Genomic DNA, 21609 nt, shown 5'->3' on the forward strand with positions numbered 1-21609 from the left:
ACAGTTACAACCTTGACTTTACATCAGAAAGAACAAACATTAAAGAAGTGACTAACTGCATCAGTTAGGGTTAAAAAACGTGTATTCAGCTAAAACATCGCTGCAGTTATGATCCAGTGGAAGGTCCTTACCTACTGGCCTAGTTCAATCAAAGTGGTTACTTTCTGTTGGCTGGGCAGTGTAGTTTTACACACCGTCTTATTTTACTTTCTCAGGACTTAAAGCTGTTTTTTGGGGGCAGACCCCCTCAAAGAAAAAAATATATACACGCATACAAGGTCATCATCTTAACAGTTTGTTATTCTCATCGAGTCATCCGTGAGCAGAGCATCAAGTTGGCATGTCTATTACAGCTGAATGCGGCGATTACTATTTTGTTCAGCAAAACGCCTCACAAACTTATTAAGATCAACAGCTGTAGTGCGTTTTGATTCAATGCTGAGTACAGCCAAACTTGACATTCTCTTCTCTGTCATTGTAGACCGCAAATACCTCATTCCTTCAGTGCTTGGGTCCGAAAGGCTTCTCGTTTTGCGCCGTCCCCCCGTTCAAGTGAATTCGCCACCAATCATATTTCCACTCTCGCGCCAGGACCGGGGGATGGGTTACATGACGTGCATATTGTGCTGCATTCACTTGCACTCGGACATTAGAGACATTCTCTCATAAATGTCCGATGAGGCACAACTTTTCTTTCAAAACAAAGATGCCAACTGGGGTGGCAGCTAGGGTGGCAAGGCTATTGTTTAGGGTGGCAGTTGCCACCCCGGTAGATCCGCCCCTGCTGCGCAGGTCTCGCTTGTCTCAAACAAGCCTATTATTTTTCCGAAATAAGGTCCCATGGACCGGAAGTAGATGGGCGTGACTTCGTCACTCTATTACGGACAGGGTACCCCTTGAGAGTCAGTTTTCAACAGGCAGGTCTATGGCGGCAAATCTCTGTCATAAATCGCGAGGGCATATGAGATCCACGCGAGCACAAGTCAAGCAGCCGCGGACGTATATTATTTTCACGAGCACTAAAACGGCACTCGCGCGAGAGCAATATTGAAGCCTGCAGGGGAGAAACATGCCTTGAGCATGTGCAGCATCTACATGAGCTCTCCTTGGTCTCCTGCGCTCTCGCGAGCAATTCCTGCTCTTCTGCTCGTGAAACTCTGGCCTGCTCGCGCGCGCAGAGACATTTTAGGAAGTGGGCGTACCGTGTCCCACTAACGCCAAATCTAATTGGTTACACCCCTCCTCTTTTATGATTGGCCGTTTTCAAATGAATATCGGAGCGGGAAAGCCCCGCAGAAGAAGAATGGCTGACGACAAGGAGGTACGTACAAAAAAACTACCGGTTTAACATAACTATCATTTTATCTGCTTGACGGGCATTTAAGATATTGACATTGCATTATTTACAAGCCACGGTATAAGAAGAAAGTGACACAGCTGTCTGCTTGCAATAATAAAAGTTAGCTAAAGTTAACTGTTAGCAGATCTGGATAAACAAGACGACATGTCTTTGCACTGTGATTGTGACAATCAATTTGACTATTTCTTGTTTGTGTCTGTTTTAACAGATAGAGTTACAAAATGCTGCCAGGCGTGTTGTTGACTTGCTGAGAAGTGCCTTGGCTGAACCAACTTCTCAAAATCGTAAGTGAAACTAGGGGGAGATCACTTGTCTTCACAGATTCATCTAATGGTCAGTCGTTTACAAAGAATTGCAGCTGCAGTCTTGGCCGGCGGAAGCACGCCGAGGTGTTTCAGTGACAGTTTTACCAACCCATATTAAAACCAGAGTGAAAAACTGAATTTCCTCATGGGGGATAATTAAAGGTTCATCTTCTTGTTCTTCTTCTATTTATTTTCAGGGCTTGTGACTATCTGGGTAATGTTTAATTAATGAAGCCTTTATATATTCTAACTACTTTACATATTTAGGACTCAGTTTATTTAGATTCTAGGGAATCATAGACATCTTTAAATTGTGTTCACAGATGAAGTACAGGTTCAGGGAGAGCAGGTGTAGGTGGGCAGACAGCCTACTATACAGGGACAGCAGCAGTCTGCTCTTGGCAACAGGCAGCAGGCTGGGACAAGGCAGCGTCAGGCAGTCCACAGCAGCAACAAAGGACCCCTGGCTTTCCTTCTAGATGTCACTGTGGTTTGAACAGAAAGCCCTTCAGCTAGCTTCAACTGAGAAAGTTGGCATGCTAAAAATCACTGCTGACGAAATCACTCTTTTTGGTCAACTTTTGTAAGGTAACCATGTCATTTGACATATTTTAATGTCAGAGCACTTACTGAACAGAATTATATAACTTGATGCACAAAAAAAGTTTTAACAACGGTGTAATATGCTCAACCAACCGGTCGAATTGGCCTTTTATGGTAAACTAGCAATATGACTTTTTCAGAGTTTCAGAGATGTTTTCCAATAAAATATGGTAAATAAATGGTTAGATTCATGGTAATATTACTAAATCTAGTACTGCCTTATGAGTCTCAGAGTGAAAGAGTGATAATCATTTATATAGCACCTTTCATGCATGGCATTCAGCCCGAAGTTGCACACAGATGAGCAAGTTAGGCCAACACAGGATATAGACATTTGCTATTAGGCCAGTGGGTGGTTTATTCTTAGGCCAATTCAGCATATACAGTAAGATGAGCAAGTCTTTTTTTTATTGTGAAAAACACTTGACATTACTTTTTATATCAATATTGATGCCTTTTTAAAAAAATGTGTTTGGTTGTGTGGCCCATTTGATAAAAAAATGCAAACAAATAATTTTTCCATAGCTTTTGTCTTGGTCTGGTAATTAAAGGGTTAAGCTCATCCAACTTTGAGCATACATCATTTAGTTTTTTCTTCTCTCCAAGCCGGATGCTGAATTCCTGATGGGAGCCATATCTCCAGTCTTCAGTGAGCTGAAGCCAGAGCGAATCGAGGATTATAAACTTTTTGCAAGACTTCATCCAAAACATTGAAGATGAAGGTGATACTACTGCCCTGACATTTTATAAACGTATTTGTTCTTGAATTGTACCCCCGATTACGACAGGCAACTCAATGACAGCTTTGTATACCTGTTTTATTCATGTTTACATGTCTCAGTTTAAACACAACTTTGCATCATGATAGTTGCGATGAAACAATGATAACTCAAACAGGACTGGCTAATGAGGTTTTCTTCTTCAAAATATCCACATAAAAAACAATTAAAAAACAACAGCCATATTTATTGACATTGCTTAGGTCAAAATATGCATTTCTTTGTATTCATTTTCAACTTGTTTTAAGAGGAAGAAAAGAGCTTCGTGGTTGAAGAGAGGAAGTTATCTTCACCCCTGTGAAGATAACAGAGAGTGATCTTGATGATGGAGACTCAAGAGAGATAGAGTCTACAGGTGAACCGGCGAGAGATGAAGAGGAGATGAAGAAAAAATACAAGATCACTGTTGGTTGCTTCCTTCAATGGCTTACGGGGCAGGCACATGTCCCCATCACCTCAACAGAGAGAGAGAGAGATTTAAAATCCTAATTGAATTAGACCACGATTGCAGCGTGCGCTATGGTACACACACTGTATGCTTTCCAGTGGTTAATGCATGCTCCAACTTCATTACCTTTCCGACAAGGCACCTCGGCTCATATCCGGAGTTCCTGAGCATTATAACACAGGCTGTTATGAGTAGCAGGGAATTTAGTCGTTCATAAGATTCATAGAATCAATGTTTTCTGTTAAAACAGTCTTTATTGCACTTTATTTGACGAGGTTTTCATTTGTTCAAGATGAGAATGTTACTGTACAGTCAAACGTTCAAGTGACATCACATACTGTTCCAGTCAAAATGTTTTTTGAAACAAATGGCGAAGTTGGGGAACCATTATACTTTTGAGCTGTATTTTGTGTCTGTTGTTTCAATTTAATGGAATAAAAACCCAGTCACCAGTTGTGCCAAGTAACTTTACTCTATCCTGAAATCGGCATCCTGACTTATTTTACTCTTGGTACTTTTACTTAAGTAACACTTTGAACACAGGAATTTTACTTGGAACAGAGTATTGTTACATTTTGGTATTTCTACTTTTAGTTAAGTACTTCTTCCACCTCTTATAGTCACTGTAATACACATATAATACACGTTACTAACTTAAACTGTTTCCCCATTATATTCCTACTATGAGGCTTAAGGCCATGTTTACCCTCATCTGTGTCATTCAAGGGAGCTGTATTTCTTAAGAGCCACATCTTTCAGCTACATACTCACGGCAGAGTAAGTACAGTTCCTTGACCGGAGTGTTTGGGTCAATTTGCTGAAATACTGATTCAAGTTCAGTTATGTCTTCTGGACTCAAAGGGCAGTCGAATTCGGGGACGACAATCCCTGCATCCTCTTCTTCTCCATCATGGTCAGCAGCAATTTCCCAGTCAACATCTGGCTCCTAATAACCATAACAGAGGTTTTGAACACTTAGGTGAAATAAATGTATGTCTTATAAACAAAGTGGAACAATGACATCAAGTAATAGTTTGTGTTATTTTTACACAGTTAAAATAAGAAACTGAATAAAATGCCCAGAAAATGGTCATGGAAAGAAAGTAATCTTTTGACAATGTATATTACACAAAGTAAATGGTAAGTAATTACTATCTTCAATGACAATCCAATAAAGGTAACTCAGGCTTCTAACAATGAGAGGTTAATATTGAAACAAGATCAATACCTCTGGGCTCTCCGGCTGATCAATGTTTGTCTGCATCAGTCCAAGTTGCCATAACTGCTCTGGACATTGGTTCCGTTCAGTGCTGAGTGGATGATGGTTCCAGCCTTCTGTAAAAATCCCCAAGTCCATCTGAAGTCGGGGAAGAATAATGTAATGCACACAGAAGAGGTCGTCTGTTGATGAGATGTCGAGCAGACCATCCTCTTCGAGGCAGAGCAGTATCGCAGAGTACTTGTTGGTGACTATGACTCGTACATCACGCCAAAGACGCTCAATCCTATGGATGAAAATACATGGTTTAGGGAAAACCAGTTCAAGTGATCTATTTTCATGCTAGCATGGGATAGTGCAAGGTGCTTGGTCTACACATCAGATAATTCCACCTCACTAATTTAGTTGCTAGATATGCTGCAATTTACCTCTGGTTATGAACACTTTTACCAGAGATGAAGCTTCCACGGTCGGTGCCGCGAACCGAAAACATGAATCTCGCTATCTGTACGTTTTCTACACCTTGGTCTCCTCTGACCCTGAAATGTACACAGTTGACCAAAGGACTGTCAAAGAAAATACTCATCCAAAAGTGTCACAGTATTGATCTAGTTCTCCAAAGAGTGCTTTTTTTCCCTGTGAATTCACCTTAAAGGCACTCCATGTCTTTGTGTTGCCTCTAGGAAGAAGCCGTAGGCTGTTGACGCACGGTTGTTGGTCGAAGCACCCAAGTACATTACCTGCAGAAAAGCAGAGAATATTTAAGAATAGGGCAATTACACACAATAACTAGGCAACATTCTGTTAAACTGTGAATTAAAGAATTCCTGTTGCAATAGAAATAAGCAAACACTACTGACATACAGTATACTGACTCATAATTGTGCAGCAAAAATAGGCAATGCACAAAATCTCCTTTATATCTACTTTGACTTTGCTGCTTCCTTTTTAGTCCATACACTTTCTCCATTTGGACCAAATTCAGGACACAGCGTTGGGACCTCTTTTGTGGTTTTAAGTAGCTAGCAGTAAACCCGTACAAAAAATACATGTTTGTTTAATGTGTGTCTACTGAAGTAAAATGCAGTCTTACCTTTCTCGAATACCCGTCCACTCCACCAAATAAGACAATGTTGTAACTGGAAAACCAAAGAACAAACTGTTATAGCACTCTGGAATTGAAACACTGATTCTCCAAAACTGGGACATTACAATGAGATTATTTCTTAATCACTTAGCGAAATATAAATACCACAACCATATCAATTTGTGGTTGGTATCCACGTGCACAAGTGAGAGAGGCCCTCGCACTGAATATGTTCTCCTCACAACACAGCCCAGACTAGCCAGTCTGGAGAGGATGCCTATGGAATCCACTCGATGCATTGAGGCAGCCATTCTTGTCCATTGTACACGTAGACCAATAGATAACAACCGTCCTTTGACCATTCGGTATCCAGCAGTGGGCATGTCATTCTTGATAGATATGACCACGTTATCCAACTCCTCATCACTGATGGAGCTATAAAGTTCTGAAACAGATAAGCCAAACTCTCTCATCCTTCTAAAGATTGTACTGGAAGAAACACCTAGCAGTTTTGCAATGCAAGGCACCGATAGGTTTGTCCCCAACATCTCAACCAACTACTGCCTCTCAATTTCAAACTTAGGACGTCCTCTTAGACCAATAACTGATCCCACTGCTGTATTTGGGGCTTCTGAATCTAAATATTGCCTAAGTAGTCCAAACAGCTCTTGAAGAGCTTGGATTATTCCTTGCGGTATGTCAACATGTCTTGAAAGTGCTTGCAGGAGGTACAGCTCCTGGCGACATGCAAACTCCAGGAAATCCAGGTCAAGTGGTGCTCGAATGAGTGCAAGCTCAAACTTCGACAGGAGTCTCTCCAGGATCTGCCTTTTCAGAATATGCTGTGAAGAAAAATAAAGTACACTTTAATTAACTAAATTAATACTTGAGGAAGATTCCTTGGATATATGTGTTTGTAAACCCTAACTAAGGTGTAACAGTTCTTTTTTCAGGTGGAGCTAATATTTCCTTCTGGTCAGTTTGTTAATTCAGTTATGACGCTATACCACAATTATCTATTCACTATTTTATTTGTATTTAATTATATTTTTAAGAAATGTGGTAAATCTTTATTGAAACAATTATGTCAAATACAGAATAAGGCACATAAACATCAATGTTCATCATAAACATTCCAAAAAATAAGCTGAGGGCATTTGAACATAAAAAAAGTGGTCATTCAGAAATTAAAGTGCCAAGAAACTTGCAAAATTCTTGGGCTTTTTTACATTTGCATCATTTTATCCTTTTTTGTATAGTATTATTTATTTGAGAAAGGCAATAAAAACTGGGGACATTTTGAAAAAGCGACATTTGTGAATAAAATATTTTGCTAAAGTAATCAAAATTATTAATTCCAAATTCAGTTTTTGAAAGCTACATTTTATATTATCATATGTCAAGACCGAACAGGTAATTGGTTCTTATCTTTATAATAGAATAGTTTGAATACTTTTGAAAAATATGTATAAAAATGTATTATCTAAAAAACTCAATCCATTTATAAGTAAGGACGGCTCTTGTGGAATAACCACAGAATACAAAACCATGCCTTTAAAACAATCATTAGTAAAGTAAAGTAACTTACGTGAGACGTTTCCACAGCCATATTTAATCACGTTTGGAGAGGGACAAACAGTAGGCTTGTTTGAGACAAGCGAGACCTGCGCAGACCTGCGCAATAGGCTACATGCACTAGGGTCTGAGACGTACTTCCGCCTTAGCCGTTATACTGCTCGGACGCTTCCGGGTTGCTTCTGGTCTGCGTAGCTGAGCGTCCACAAATGTTTTACTGTTTAAATCTGTGGTTTAAATATGAGTCGACGGAAGATTTTCAAAACGGAGCATTTGCAAAGACAAGTAAAGAACTACTCCGAGCACTGCTGTGTCCCACTTTGTACGGCGTCAGCTAAATTCAACGGCGTCCTAAGTTTCCATGGCTTTCCGACCGAACTCGAGCTGCGAAGACAGTGGCTGGTTAAAATACGACGCGATAACTTTACAATCTCCTCTCACTCCAAGGTCTGCAGTCGTCACATCGCTACGGATCAACTAATAGAGCCAAAAACCCTTGATGGCCGTAGGAGGCTTGTGAAAGGTGCTGTTCCAACTCTGTTTGAGTGGAATCACTTCACTGCTCAAACACCGCGGGCTAGTGTTTGGGAGAGAAGGGAGCGGCCCACTGAACCAGTCTCTCGGGAGGAGCAGGAAGAGCACATCGATGTCCGTGACCATGATTACTGCTCAACCCCTGAACCAGCTTCACTGGACATGTCCTCTCAAGCTACAGAAGACAACTCCAAAACATTGGAGGATCTGCAGAAGCAACTGCAGGAGTTAAGAGTCCAGCGAGAGTTTTGCTTACAGCGGTTTGCTGGCTCCGACGACAACATCCGATTCTATACCAGGTAATGTTTTGGCTAAATTCTATCCAAGTTTTTGAGATGGGTTAGCTTATAAAGAATCCTGTTTACCTGCCGTTTGACTGCCGTTTGACTGCTGACTATTTGCATGCAGTGTTGGAATAAGTAGGCTACTCAACTTAACTGAAGTATAAGTACAAATACTATGGTTTGAAAATACTCCTGAACTGAACATGTAGAATCATAAATCATGTGTTTTCATAAGTAACTAGAAACTATGAAGGTTAACTAAATGTGGTGGAGTAAAACATACTAATACTAACAACATACTGATAATACTTTACTACAAGTGGAAATCTTCAAAACCTTACCAAAGTAAAAGTACATGTCAATATCCACTGCGTTTCTCCCAGTTGCACACTTAAGAATGAAGAGTAAAAGTAGTCATTCTGTGTAAAATGTTCCCTGTATGTTTTAGATTATTATTACTGCTGCTTTAATGTAGTTGTTACATGTTACTGCTGTATATTACTATACCTGCACCAAGTGCCTTCTTAATCAGTCTATTTGAATTGTAATGTATTATAGCAAACAAGAGGAAAGCATTAGCCCATGTGTTACAGTTAACGAGTCAATTAATGACTGACATGTGTCTTTTGTGTACAGATTCCCGAACTATAACCACCTGATGGCCTTCTGGATTTTGATTGAGCCTTCCATTTATAAAATGGTTCGTGTTACAAGAGCGATATCAGCTGCCAAGAGGAATGAAGAAGTGGTTACACATGCACGTCCATCAACGGTAGGCTACGTTTCTTTTAACACACAATCTAAACACAAACTGAAGGGAAAATGTTTCTCCAACATTTCATTGCTTTCGTGTAGGCTAAAAGGCTATAGTACTCAATCCTTTTTGAATACCTCAGAGAACTAAAACAACTTAATGTTTTTCCCATGGTGTGCTACACTCATGACATTAATATAGTACCCTTTTTTTGTTTATCTTCCAGAGACAGCTGCTTCAGCCAATTGACGAGTTCTTCCTTTTTCTCTGCTTCCTGTCGGTGGGTTTGAAAGAGAGGGACCTTGCAAACCGCTTCAACGTACACCAGTCCACTGTGAGCCGCATCATTGCAACATGGACGAGTTTTCTTACAACTTTATTGGGGTCACAGTGCATCTGGCTTACACCTGCAGAAGTTCAAGCCCACCTCCCAGAGGCATTCAAAGATTTCCCAGACACACAGGTGATCCTGGATTGCACAGAGCTGAGGTGTCAAACACCATCCTCACTCCTCCTCCAAAGTGAAATGTATTCTACATACAAAGCTCACTGCACCATGAAAGCCCTGGTTGGCATAGCCCCACATGGCGCAGTGACATTTGTTTCCAGTCTGTATGGTGGTTCTGTCAGCGACAAGGAGATTTTCAAACAATCTGGAATAGCTGCGTTGTTGACTAAAAACATGGCAGTGATGGTAGATAAGGGCTTCCTGATCAGCGATTGCTGCAAATGCAAGGTGTACTGCCCACCTTTTCTGTCAAAGCAGAAGCAAATGCCAGCCTATCAGGTGAGGGAGACACAGGCCATTGCCAGACTGAGGGTTCATGTGGAGCGTGTCATTAGGAGGATAAAAGAGAACAACCTTTTTGATGGTGTCATCTTCCTGTCCCATGCCTACAACATCAACCAACTGTATGCTGTCAAACTATCAGAACAAAGCACTGGTCAAGAAATGGGTGAAATAAGACAAGATGATGACACCTGTGCAGGTAGCTGTGATTAAGCTGGGTGAGCACACCGTAATCCCGTGTTGCCTGACACACGCTAGTGTTTTGTTTGAATAAATGGAAAATAGCAAATTACAATGCGTTGATGATTTCTTACAAATGCACTGATTTACTATTCATTACACAAATCACTTCACTTTATTGTCTTTTTAAATACAATTGTATATTTATTTACATATATGAAATGTGACAAACAATATATATCAAAAACAAAATATTGAAATCACATTTTGTTGTCATTCAGAACACATGATTGAGGGATTGCCTCCTAAAAACAATGACGGCTGAGTCAGGGTCTAGCAGCTAACTGCTTACAGAGTTAACAATGGCTACAGTGCCCACTACTTTTTTAATGACAGGTACTTCGGCATGTATGTGTAAAAAAAAAAAAAAAAAAGTCTACTTTTTCTCTGATTGCTCTTTGCACTTCTGGATCTGTGTATATACTTTGCACCAGGTAGTCCTCTTGTGCCCACACTACAAAATCACACCACTGCATCCCAGATACAAGAAGTTGACCCTGTACTTGCCAGTAATAGGCATGGCTTTTCTTGAGCTTAGGGGAGCCACATTCCATCTGCACATATTTGCAGTCGACATAATTTGGGACATTTGAATTGAACAAGGCCAAATTGGGGATATTCTGTTGGGTCAAAAACAACTCCATCAGGGGAGGCACCAAGCCAGGGCATAGAGGGGTGAATGACAAGGCCACAAGGGGAGTAGTTCACGTTTGCCAGTCTACTGTATTCAGCTGCTACTGTGGGCTCCATCTCGGCACCTCTCCTCATTTCTGCAGTCTGCCTTGTACCTTTGAGTATTCGCTCTGCAAGAGAGTTAGCAGAGCTCTCACCTCTGACGTGACAAATCTCTCTAAACCTAGAGGCAGTAACCCTGGGTTTGCGGAGCAGATGCCACTCTGAGCTAGAGCTTTGCTCACGGGTAGCCTCCTCAATTTTGTGAGGCATTTCCAAATCAACAGATAAGCTGTTCATATGTAGTTGCTCCTCTTCTGAGCACACCAGCGGTAAATCACATGGCAAGATCACATACCCCTCTATGGGCAAGTGGGGTGTTGGTGGTGTGTCAGTGTAAAGTGTGGTGTACCGAGACGTCAAAGCAGGCATCTGATAGGACAGAACACTGCCCTCCTGCACAATCCCGAAGGCACTTTCCACAAGGGGCTTGTCAGGTCTCATGTTCATTGTGGTCACAAGCGGCCTGTCTTCAATGCTGAATGCTGAGTATGCCTCCGTAACTCTGAACAGGCAGGGATCTGGTAATGGCCCCACCATGCCTCTGTAGAATCCACTCCTACAAAGAATGGCAAAGACAATATAGCACATTAATGTGACAATAAAGGTTAGGAATACAGCACCAGAATTATGAATTTTAAAAACACAGGAAACACAATTTTCCAGCTAAAATTACCTTACTCCAGTCTGCACCATCCTATTTGGTACAGGCTTGGTGAAGACCATGGAGTTGATGGGCCCTGGCTTCACACCCTTAAGGAAAAGACAATTACTGTTCGTTGAGTCACTTTAAAACAAAAACTCTGTGAAAGATTACAAGTATTTGAACCTCATTGAAATTACCATTGTTCGCGGCTTGTGCCATTGCTGTTCCGATTCAGTACAGCTATGCACAGGTGGCACAACTGGCATGTTCAGTTCAGTGTAGTGTGCTGTTTGGAACAGCAATGCTACTGTGTGATTGCATAAAACAGTTCCTGCAACACAGGAGCACTGGTTGTGCATGAGCACCACTGGTGATGAATCACGAAGCGTTATCTAAAAAAGAGAGAAGAAATACTAGTGATTAGTAACCTCACTTGTTACTATGAGCCAGGAGGTTATTATGAGTAGAATTATTGGTTATTTTTACTGACCCATTATCCTAGAAGAAGCATGTATTCCTGAATGCTTAGTGTTACCCTCTTACCCTACAATACCACAATGAACTTTCTTTGGAAACTAAGATGCCTTGAAAATTGTATTAAAGCAGTTTTTACTATATATTTGAACCCCCAAACTTACACATCCATAATCAATGTAATAATATCTGACCAATCAGCTGTGATAAAGCAGGGAGAAGTAGGACACTGTTGAGATTCCCTTAAGGTAAACTAATGTTTAACTGAACTGAAACTCAAACAGGGGGGAACAGTGTCAATGCTGCCTGCCTACACTCAAACTGTGTGCTGTCTCGCTCTTCCGCATTGACCTGTAGCACAAGGCTCTCACGCTGACCTGCCCTGTCAGCCTGTCTTTATTGGACACTGAATGAAGAAAAACAGAGCAACAGCGTTAGATCTATACTCACGTCAACACATCTATGGCAACATTGCTTTACAAAAGCTGATACCATTATGCAGTGTGGCTAACAACAAGATAACCTTGGCTAGGCTATAAGGCTATTAAACGATAGTATTTGTTAGCAAAATGGCTAATGTTTTAAAGAATTAACACCAGAAACAGTACATAGCGTTACCCAGAGCCCTATAGTAGTCTACTATAGTAGTAGTATAATAATAATAATAATAGTAGTTATACTATAGGGCTCTGGCGTTACCTAGCTTTTGACAGCTAATGTTAGCGTAACCCGGAGCATAAGCTAGCTGGTTAGTACCGGTTATCTTCTTACCTTCATAGTTGTGTATATATGACGCAGCATATAATTTGAAGCCTTTATCGAGTTTGCTGGCTGGGGCTTTAGTCGTCCGGCAAATCCGATGAACATCTGACATTTTTAATTTCGGAAGCTCTTGTAGGCAGCGGGTGTAGAAGGTCGTCATTTTCAAACAGGAAATGAATCGGCCGCTATGAGTAGAATGCGGAAGTGACTGTGCATGTAGCCTATTGCGATCAACGTCTTGCTAGTGCGTTGCATGATGGTTAGTCATTCTGTCCGACTTGCTCTGGAGGCTCGCCTACATGAGACGTTGAAATCTCGCGGGACAAAGACGCCCGCAGCCTTAAGAGCGAGGCGCGGCGAGTCGGCGCAGTTTCTCTCCACGGGCTGCGGAAGCGAAATGCTTGATGGGAAACGACTCGCTGGTATCTCGAGCTGAGCGCTCATTGGTGGTTTGTACCACGTGCTGGTGATGAAACTCTCCAATTGGCTCGGCAAAAGTTTGTTGTTGTTTTGTGTCAGTTTTACGTCGCCCCTTCCGTTCACATTTTTCATCATCGTTCCACAATGTTTATCATCATGAAATTAATATCTATATATTTTTATACTATACTTGCACTTCTTACCGTTTTCATACTTTATATATCTTAGCATATTCATACACACTGTTCATACTCACAGGCTGCTGTGTATATCTAGTGTATTCATACCCCTCACTGTTTATTCATCATTCAATTCATTCTATATTTTATTCTGTAGATTGTGTACATTACTTTTCACTTTACTGCTTGTCGCACTCCTGGTTAGAAGCTAAAGTGCATTTTGTTGTCTCAGTACCTGTAATATGTGCAATAACAATAAAGTTGAATCTAATCTTGAGCAGGAACAAATGTATTTAGGTACTTAGTACATATCTGACATTAACGATTAAACACATGTGTGCATTCTTTATAAATGCAAACCGAGTCAAGCCGACTCCGGAGGTGGCGGTATGCACCTTAAAGTTGTTTGCATTCCGCCAAAAAACCGAGAGAAGAAGAAGAAGACGAAGCCGACTCCGAGCATGGACTCCGAGCTGTCCGACTTCAGGTGAGCTTTTTGAGACCTCCCCCGGCTGCGATCGGCTATTCTCGTCTACTTTCGAGGCGAGCCGCAACGCGTCTCAAACAAGCCTAGTACTTCTTGGTTTGAATCCAGGCAACGGCCAATCATAAAAGAGTAGGGGTGTAACCAATTATATTTGGCGTTACTGGGACACGGTACACCCACTTCCTAACATTTCTCCGCGCGCGAGAGCAGGCCAGAGTTTCACGAGCAGAAGAGCAGGAATTGCCCGCGAGAGCGCAGGAGACCAAGGAGAGCTCATGTAGATGCTGCACATGCTCCCCTGCAGGCTTCAATATTGCTCTCGCGCGAGTGCCGTTTTAGTGCTTGCGAAAATAATATACGTCCGCGGCTGCTTGACTTGTGCTCACGTGGATCTCATATGCCCTCGCGATTTATGACAGAGATTTGCCGCCATACAGGGCGACTTGCATAGAGCTCCCTGAACGCTGGTAATAGACGAGTTGGGATCGCGGCGAAATGCTCTCCGCAGATCCATTCTCACAGCGTTTATCAATCTTTTTCTTACTCAATATCAAGCCACACTTATTGTTTTTACTTCTTTATTTTATTGAATAATGTAGGACTTTTGTTGCCATCAGTTATGGGGAGAGAATATTTGAAATATTGAAATATTGAATATTGAAATCTGTATTGTTTCATCGTTTTTTCCTTCTAATTTTGTATTATTTTCTAAACCACACACTGTTATTTACTCAACAATAACGACGACGAAGGTACGTTTTAACCGTTTGTTTTTTCGTTCTAATTGAAAAAAAAAAAAAAAGCAGAAACGGGTCGTTTTTTTGTTTTTCAATTTTGCCCCAAAACGAAAAAACGGAAAATTCAGCTCGTTTTTTCGTTTTTCTGTTCTTACTGTTAAAACAAGTATACCACTCAATGTTTCGTTTCCATAAGTGGGTGTGTCTCCAGTGCCTCCTTGCTTCTGATTGGCTAGTGTGCCCTATGCTTGCGCTGTACTCTTCAAAAATAAAGGTTCTACGTCTTTGCCTTTAGACTGCGTTACAAATATACGTATATTATTATATTCATACATACAAGTACAGAAGACAGTCTGTCCGTATGTCTGTCTTTCTATATATATGTCTGTCTCGATGTCTTTCTATCTCGATGTCTGTCTTTCTGTAACTATATTTTAGAGTTTAAAGCGTAGCCACTTTTACTCCACTACATGTATTTAAAACCTTTAGTAACTTCACAGATGTGGATGAATGATGTGAAATGTAATCAACACTTCAATCAGACTTTAGTACCACCTGGAGGAAATCCACAAGCTACCCTGCAGTAGGCTATACAAAGTCATTCAAACTAGCTGCACCTTTACCAGCTTTGAGAACACTTTCATGATCAATCATTATAAAACATATCATATATATTATTCTGAACGGACCATTCTGCACAATGACTACTTTTACTGTCGCTACTTTCACTATATTTTGATGAGAATACTTTTCTACTTTCACTATATTTTGATGAGAATATTTTTCTACTTTCACTATATTTTGATGAGAATACTTTTCTACTTTCACTATATTTTGATGAGAATACTTTTCTACTTTCACTATATTTTGATGAGAATACTTTTCTACTTTCACTTGAGGAACATTTTGAATGTAGGACTTTTACTGTAACAGAGTATTCCTACACTCTGGTACTTCTACTTTTACTCAAGAACAATATCTGAGTACTTCTACTTCTACTCAAGTACAAGATCTGAGTACTTCTACTTTTACTCAAGTACAAGATCTGAGTACTTCTACTTTTACTCAAGTACAATATCTGAGTACTTCTACTTTTACTCAAGTATAAGACCTGAGTACTTATACTTTCACTCAAGTACAAGATCTGAGTACTTCTACTTTTACTCAAGTACAAGATCTGAGTACTTTTACTTGTACTCAAGTACAATATCTGAGTACTTTTACTTGTACTCAAGTACAAGATCTGAGTACTTCTACTTTTACTCAAGTACAAGATCTGAGTACTTCTACTTTTACTCAAGTACAAGATCTGAGTACTTCTACTTTACTCAAGTACAAGATCTGAGTACTTCTACTTTCACTCAAGTACAAGATCTGAGTACTTCTACTTTTACTCAAGTACAAGATCTGAGTACTTCTACTTTTACTCAAGTACAAGATCTGATTACTTCGACAACCTCTGATTAATGGTTGATTTCCAAATGTTCTGTTGGTGCGTGGATGATCAAATAATAGTGTTTGATTGTATTGCCTTACGTGCAGCTATTTGCCTGTGTTTAGAAACATAATTAAACATACCATGGACACACATTCAAACCATTTTCCTTTTATTAAACATTGCAGATGAACAATTAACAAGTCATACAGCTAAAGAAAACTACAACAATAATGTTCTGTATGATGATATCATGGAACCTGGAATTTGAACACACGGCACTTAACAATAAACAATAAACTTAACAATAAACGACTGAACTGCTGTCCACTTTAGGGTAGGGCCCTTAAATCATCCAGTGCTGCAGACAGTCCAGCAACCTGGGTATACACTGGCTCCTGATCCCTGCACTTTTACACATATCTTCTTACAATGCCTATAAGATCCTTTATCCCGTTTTGGAATGGTGCTGGCTCGTTATGAATGGCACGCTCAAAGAGTTCAGCAATGTCCGCATAGTTCCTTGCAAATTCTTGTTCAGCTGCTGTCTGGTGCTCCACAGTGGCAAATGGGTTTCTCCCAAACAGCGACACTCGTGTCAGAGAGGACCCCACTTCCTGATGATAGCAGTCTGCAGCATCTGTAGCTTCAGGCAAAAGATCTGCAGGCAGTTTCTTTGGGCACCCACCATGAGCAAGTTGATCTGGGATACCCTTACCTTAAAAAAAAAAACACAAATAAGTAGCCATTGTTAGTGTAATGTTACATATCATGCATATCAATGAACCTCACACAGCGTGTAATCATAGCCTGCCCTTACAAAAAATTGTACTTGTGCTATTAGTACACTTCTTACAAACTTTAAAAAGTATGTTTTTAATTTGACTGTTTATGTACTTACCAGATATATATGTTTCATGCAATAAGAGCAATCTATAAACTAGATAGTAGATATGTCTTTACTCAGACAGTTATTGAAATATTGTAATATATACATGCCACATTTAAACATTTCCATCCACCTAGTGTAAAAAAGGGATACAGAGAGAAACAAATGTAGGATATAAGTACAACTTGTAAAAATGCATAAAGAAGGTCATTTGTTATGGGGCTTAAGTAACATTCTGAAAACTGCTATACAAACCTTGGATTCTGTGTGCATTCCAGGACTGCACCATCCGGTCAAGTCCAATGTTGGCTACCTGACAGGTAAGAGTGGACACACAATATCGTGTGATGTTGTCTTCAAGGTTTAGTTCCTCCTGGTCAACAAGGTGGTTGAGTGCGCCTTTCAGAGGGTAGTTTACCCTGTTGTTTACCTCTGGCCACATCCTTTCTATAATATGATTCTGTAATTTAAAGTAAACAAAAATGAGAAGAGTCAAATGTAGAGAGCACATTGTAATTTCCCATAGTTAATTTCCCAATTTCTTTCCCAATTTCCGGCTTTGTATTTGATCCATTTCCTGTTGTATCCAGTTCAAAAGTACTGTGTATCTCTCCTATGTCATAGGAAAAAGCTAGCAGTCCCCTAGAGAAGTTTAGTGAACGCCATGGGTCTATTGACAGCTTTATCAGCTAGCAGTTGGGTGAATAATGGAATGAGATCAGAAATCTTTTATTTGTCTCGCCACAGAGTAATTTACATGATTACAGCAGATAAAGTGAGGAATAAAAGACAAAAATGGCTATGTGGGGATTGTTATGGAAATAATTATCATAGACGCCAATTTGTAACATACAGGACAAACCTTGATGTCTGTTTACCTTCTTTAAGGACACAGGCTGCTTAGCCAATAATGTTATTGTTCCCATTCTGTGACCGGTCAATACTGGGTCACAGATGGTCTGTGTTGTGGGTACACTGGGACACTTCCTTCTCTGTATTTGTGGACTCCAAGGTGAAATCTTCGAGGTCATAAGTGTCCGACGCAAGTAGCTCAGTGTTCCCACACTGTTTAGGCTATCTTCTCAAATATGTTGTTTACTCTCTGCGAAACCAGTTAGATGGGCTGGCAAGAGAGAGGCTCTCCAGAATTTCTCCAAGGTGAAATCTTCGAGGTCATAAGTGTCCGACGCAAGTAGCTCAGTGTTCCCACACTGTTTAGGCTATCTTCTCAAATATGTTGTTTACTCTCTGCGAAACCAGTTAGATGGGCTGGCAAGAGAGAGGCTCTCCAGAATTGACGTGGCAACTCTACCGTGAAGTCAGAACCTCTGACTCTTGGACTTGTGATGTGAATCCTCCGGCCGTTAACTCCAAATAAACCACCAGTGTTTGACATCAAAGCTACTGCTCCTACCGTGTCTCCTTCCTGAGTCGGTGACTCCCACTGCATAGCTACACAGAAGTTTCCTCTACAGGGATTGTCCACAGTATTGAGTATGTAAGTCGCTTTGGATAAAAGCGTCTAACAAGTAACATGTAATGTAATGTATGAACACGTTGATTGCAATTCAGATAAAAAAACAACTCGCCTGTGTTGACTTTGTTTGCATGTATGGCTGTCTGCCTATGTTATTCCGGTAGTCTGCCAATTTCTCCTGCATGAAAAGAGTCAAGTAGAATTCTTTTCCATGGTCTACTCGGATTTGGTCCCACATTCCATATCGTAGGACAGCACTCCTGCAAAACAGCAATACAAAAGTCTTATGACATGTAACAGAATGTCATGTTTGTTGTTACAACCTAAGCATTGCTAAAGCGAATTGTGTACGCAGTTAAAATGTTGATCTCATCAATCAATTACCAAGTAACGTACAATATACAGTGGTTACCTGTCAGTAGTTTTCGGTTTACAATATTTTTCCCAAATAAAACTGTTCAAATAAAGCTACATTTAGCCATTGTGTTTTTATTTAGCTAAATGTTTACTAAATTATTTACTGTCTGCTGTTTATTAGGTTATTATTATATTATTATAACAGAAACAGGGCACTGCAACTTACTGGTAAACCTCTTGATATATGGTCAGGTTGTTTTTCACTGGCACGGTGGAGTGGCGTACAATGTTGCTGGAGAATCCGTCCACGGCAAGGACGTGGGTCACCCCATACATCACCAGTTTCTCGTTTTGGTCAATGTGCAATTTGTGACCCATGTACTCTGCACTGTATGGCACTGGATTTAAATTCCTTTATCTCTGAGGAATTAAACACAATGTTATTGTTCTCACAATATGTTCACAGCAATGTACAATACAGGAAAATCTAGATGTTTTTTAATAATACCTACACGATACCGATCTGCATGATATGGCTGGTTAGTTTCTCTGAGGACACGACCAAAACACGCCCCTCTGATGCTCGGATTCCTTTTGAGGCCAGGTAACCAGTCATCATTTTTCTTCCATATGTTGGTCCAGTCTGAATTTGTAAACACAAAACAAAAACTAAATAGGACCACGGTACGTTTTAACCGTTTAACCAATTTTAGTTCTAATTGAAACCAAAGAACCCCAGAATAGTTATCTCATTATTATTTACACAATTATGTCCAAAGTTATTAGTGAGTATTTCTGTCACATCATTGTTAAGCCTCAACTCAGCTCCTACGTCTCAAAGAAAACCCATAATTCAGGGCTCGTTACATTTGTTTGTATTGTGAGAATAATCAATATACAAATGAAACCGGAACTTTAGTCCACTGATGTATTGTTCCCCCACGGACAAATATCGAGGGTAGTAGCTTCCGGAACCGGAAGTTGCATTGTTTTTAGCATTCACAGTAGGATGTAGCATATGAAGCAGCATTAGTGAAGAGATGGATACAAACGTGTGTCGTTACATACTAAACACACCGTCTCCAACTGCCACTCATCGATGCTAACATATCACTGTTACTATATGGTTAACTATCATGTATATAGCTATTTAAATGCTTATGAATGGATGTTTAGCTACGTCAATAGAGGGCAACGGAATATGCAACCCAGTCTCACGGCATTTCGTGTTCACCAACACGATTTTTAATCTATTGATTCGTGCTCCCCAACACGATTTGCCCCTTTTTTTTCGTGTTGCACAGCACGATTTTTTTTCGTGTTTCACAGCACGATTTTAAAAGCAATGTATTTCTACTGCTTGCAGCACGTCTTTTTCTCCGGTCGGGTCGAGGAAGACCTGAAGCTGTGTGGTTCATAAAAACATGTTCTTACTCAATATCAAGCCACAATTATTGCTTTTATTTTAAATCGTATCATTTCTGACTTTTGTTGCCGTCTGTGAGGAAAATAAATGGGGCTCAGAGCCTCAGAATACTGAAATATGTATTTTTTAAATATTTTTTTTCCTTCTAATTTGTTATTATTTTCAAAATAACACACTGTTATTTACTCACCAATAATTCACAATTATCCTTGATTTTATTTATTGGTTTAATTCCATAATCTCGGGCTTTTTTAGCCTCCGTCAGGGACTGAATTTCAAAATAAAAATAACCGGACATAGGCATTACCCAAGATCCTCAGCTATGGTTTTAAACTCGCTTATTGGATGTTTTAGCCGCAATGCATGCTGGGATTTGGTGTTTATATGATATGAAATCCGGAAAACATTTGTGTACCTTGTGTGCATCTAGTGGTTAAAGCACGTTATTGAATTATTGTGTTTGATTAAAAAAATATTAAGAGTACATACTTTCATAGGGGGAAAGTATAAATATAGAAATATAGAATATAAAAAATCAAGAAGATACTAATGCAGTTTAGTGCAGCATGTACAAAGATATTAATAGGAGGAGGTGCAAAACAGAAAAACGAATTAACCTTTATTTAAACATTAAATAACTACGGAGCCCCCTAGGGGACATGGAGAAGAAAAAAAAAAAATTCTGAAAAAAAAAAAAAAAAAATGTTTTGCGAGATAACGCAAAACCTTTGCGAGATCTCGCAATACTTTTGCGAGATATCGCAAAACCTTTGCGAGATCTCGCAATACTTTTGCGAGATATCGCAAAACCTTTGCGAGATCTCGCAATACTTTTGCGAGATCTCGCAAAATCCCTTTGCGAGATCCCGCTAAAATGTTCGTTTAGCGCAATGTACTTCCGGCCGGTTCAGTTCGGCAACCTACAGTACTCTGGGGAAGCTTGTAACAGATGAAAGAGTCATGGAGGAGGATTTGGAAAGGTTTCTTCGTTCGAGAGAGGTCCCACAAGAGGACATCATGAAAATGCAAAGTGACAAGGTGGGTAGAACATTCAGTCAATTCACGGAATAAGTTACCGTAACAACACAGAGCCTGGAAAAGTCAAACACTTTATAAGTAATATGGAGGTAGCATGGCAGTTTTAATACGAACGTGAGTGACACAGTAAACTGTGTTTTTCTCATCATGTATCGTGCAGCTTTAAAAAATCCTTCTGTAAAAAGTTTAATGCTGACTTCTGAATTTGATAAGCTCCGTTTGTTTACAAGTTAAGTGTTAGGTAGGGTGACGTTAGTACTGTGTAGTAACTAGCTTGTTACCTAGCAAAAAATGCGTTATTTGTGGTACACATAAGAATGGTTTTTGGTAATGTATTGGCTATTTTATTTTTGCAGGTTGACAAGGCAGTGCTAACCATCATGAATGATGAACAAATGGCAAAGTATATCACTTCATACGGTGACCGAGTAGCTGTCCTCTCCTTCTGTCAACAAACAAAGTGCAGCACAGATAAAGAGACTCTTCTACAGACATTAAGAGATAAAATAGGAGCACGGAAAAGTAAATCAAAAACAAAAGGAGCATTGTGTGGTGCATCAGGTGTGTTTCAA

The 21609-nt window shown here is 40.0% G+C and overlaps 3 protein-coding genes and 1 long non-coding RNA gene across 6 annotated transcripts; 1 reads left to right on the plus strand and 3 right to left on the minus strand.

Moving 5' to 3' along the window:
- The first annotated feature begins 917 nt into the window (after window positions 1–917).
- LOC117551616 lies at window positions 918–10030 on the plus strand. 3 transcript variants are annotated; one of them, XM_034224559.1, is made up of 6 exons: window positions 918–1321; window positions 1569–1644; window positions 2875–2990; window positions 7824–8209; window positions 8831–8966; window positions 9175–10030. In XM_034224559.1, the coding sequence occupies exons 3-6, from the start codon at window positions 2985–2987 to the stop codon at window positions 9949–9951; spliced, it is 1305 nt and encodes a 434-aa protein (XP_034080450.1). In that variant the 5' UTR covers window positions 918–1321; window positions 1569–1644; window positions 2875–2984; the 3' UTR covers window positions 9952–10030. The 3 variants fall into 3 exon arrangements, with proteins under 3 accessions (XP_034080450.1, XP_034080456.1, XP_034080441.1); XM_034224565.1 differs by having other exon boundaries at window positions 1573–1644; XM_034224550.1 differs by lacking the exons at window positions 918–1321; window positions 1569–1644; window positions 2875–2990 and having other exon boundaries at window positions 7487–8209.
- On the minus strand, window positions 3735–6624 carry LOC117551635. The gene is made up of 6 exons (XM_034224576.1): window positions 5973–6624; window positions 5808–5853; window positions 5363–5454; window positions 5143–5253; window positions 4724–5000; window positions 3735–4441 (listed from the first exon to the last, which is right to left on the minus strand). Exons 1-6 carry the CDS (start codon window positions 6347–6349, stop codon window positions 4235–4237), a joined length of 1110 nt encoding a protein of 369 aa, XP_034080467.1. The 5' UTR covers window positions 6350–6624; the 3' UTR covers window positions 3735–4234.
- A 482-nt stretch (window positions 10031–10512) lies between the features above and the next one.
- Window positions 10513–12810, minus strand: LOC117551719. The gene is made up of 5 exons (XM_034224696.1): window positions 12602–12810; window positions 11554–11748; window positions 11387–11463; window positions 10809–11269; window positions 10513–10532 (listed from the first exon to the last, which is right to left on the minus strand). Exons 1-5 carry the CDS (start codon window positions 12695–12697, stop codon window positions 10513–10515), a joined length of 849 nt encoding a protein of 282 aa, XP_034080587.1. The 5' UTR covers window positions 12698–12810.
- A 4288-nt stretch (window positions 12811–17098) lies between these two features.
- On the minus strand, window positions 17099–19128 carry LOC117551664. The gene is made up of 3 exons (XR_004569838.1): window positions 19086–19128; window positions 18859–18993; window positions 17099–17199 (listed from the first exon to the last, which is right to left on the minus strand). It is a non-coding gene; the product is annotated as an uncharacterized LOC117551664 (long non-coding RNA).
- Between the last annotated feature and the right edge of the window lie 2481 nt (window positions 19129–21609).

Source organism: Gymnodraco acuticeps, unplaced genomic scaffold (assembly GCF_902827175.1).
Source record: "Gymnodraco acuticeps unplaced genomic scaffold, fGymAcu1.1, whole genome shotgun sequence".
NCBI classification, from domain to species: domain Eukaryota; kingdom Metazoa; phylum Chordata; class Actinopteri; order Perciformes; family Bathydraconidae; genus Gymnodraco; species Gymnodraco acuticeps.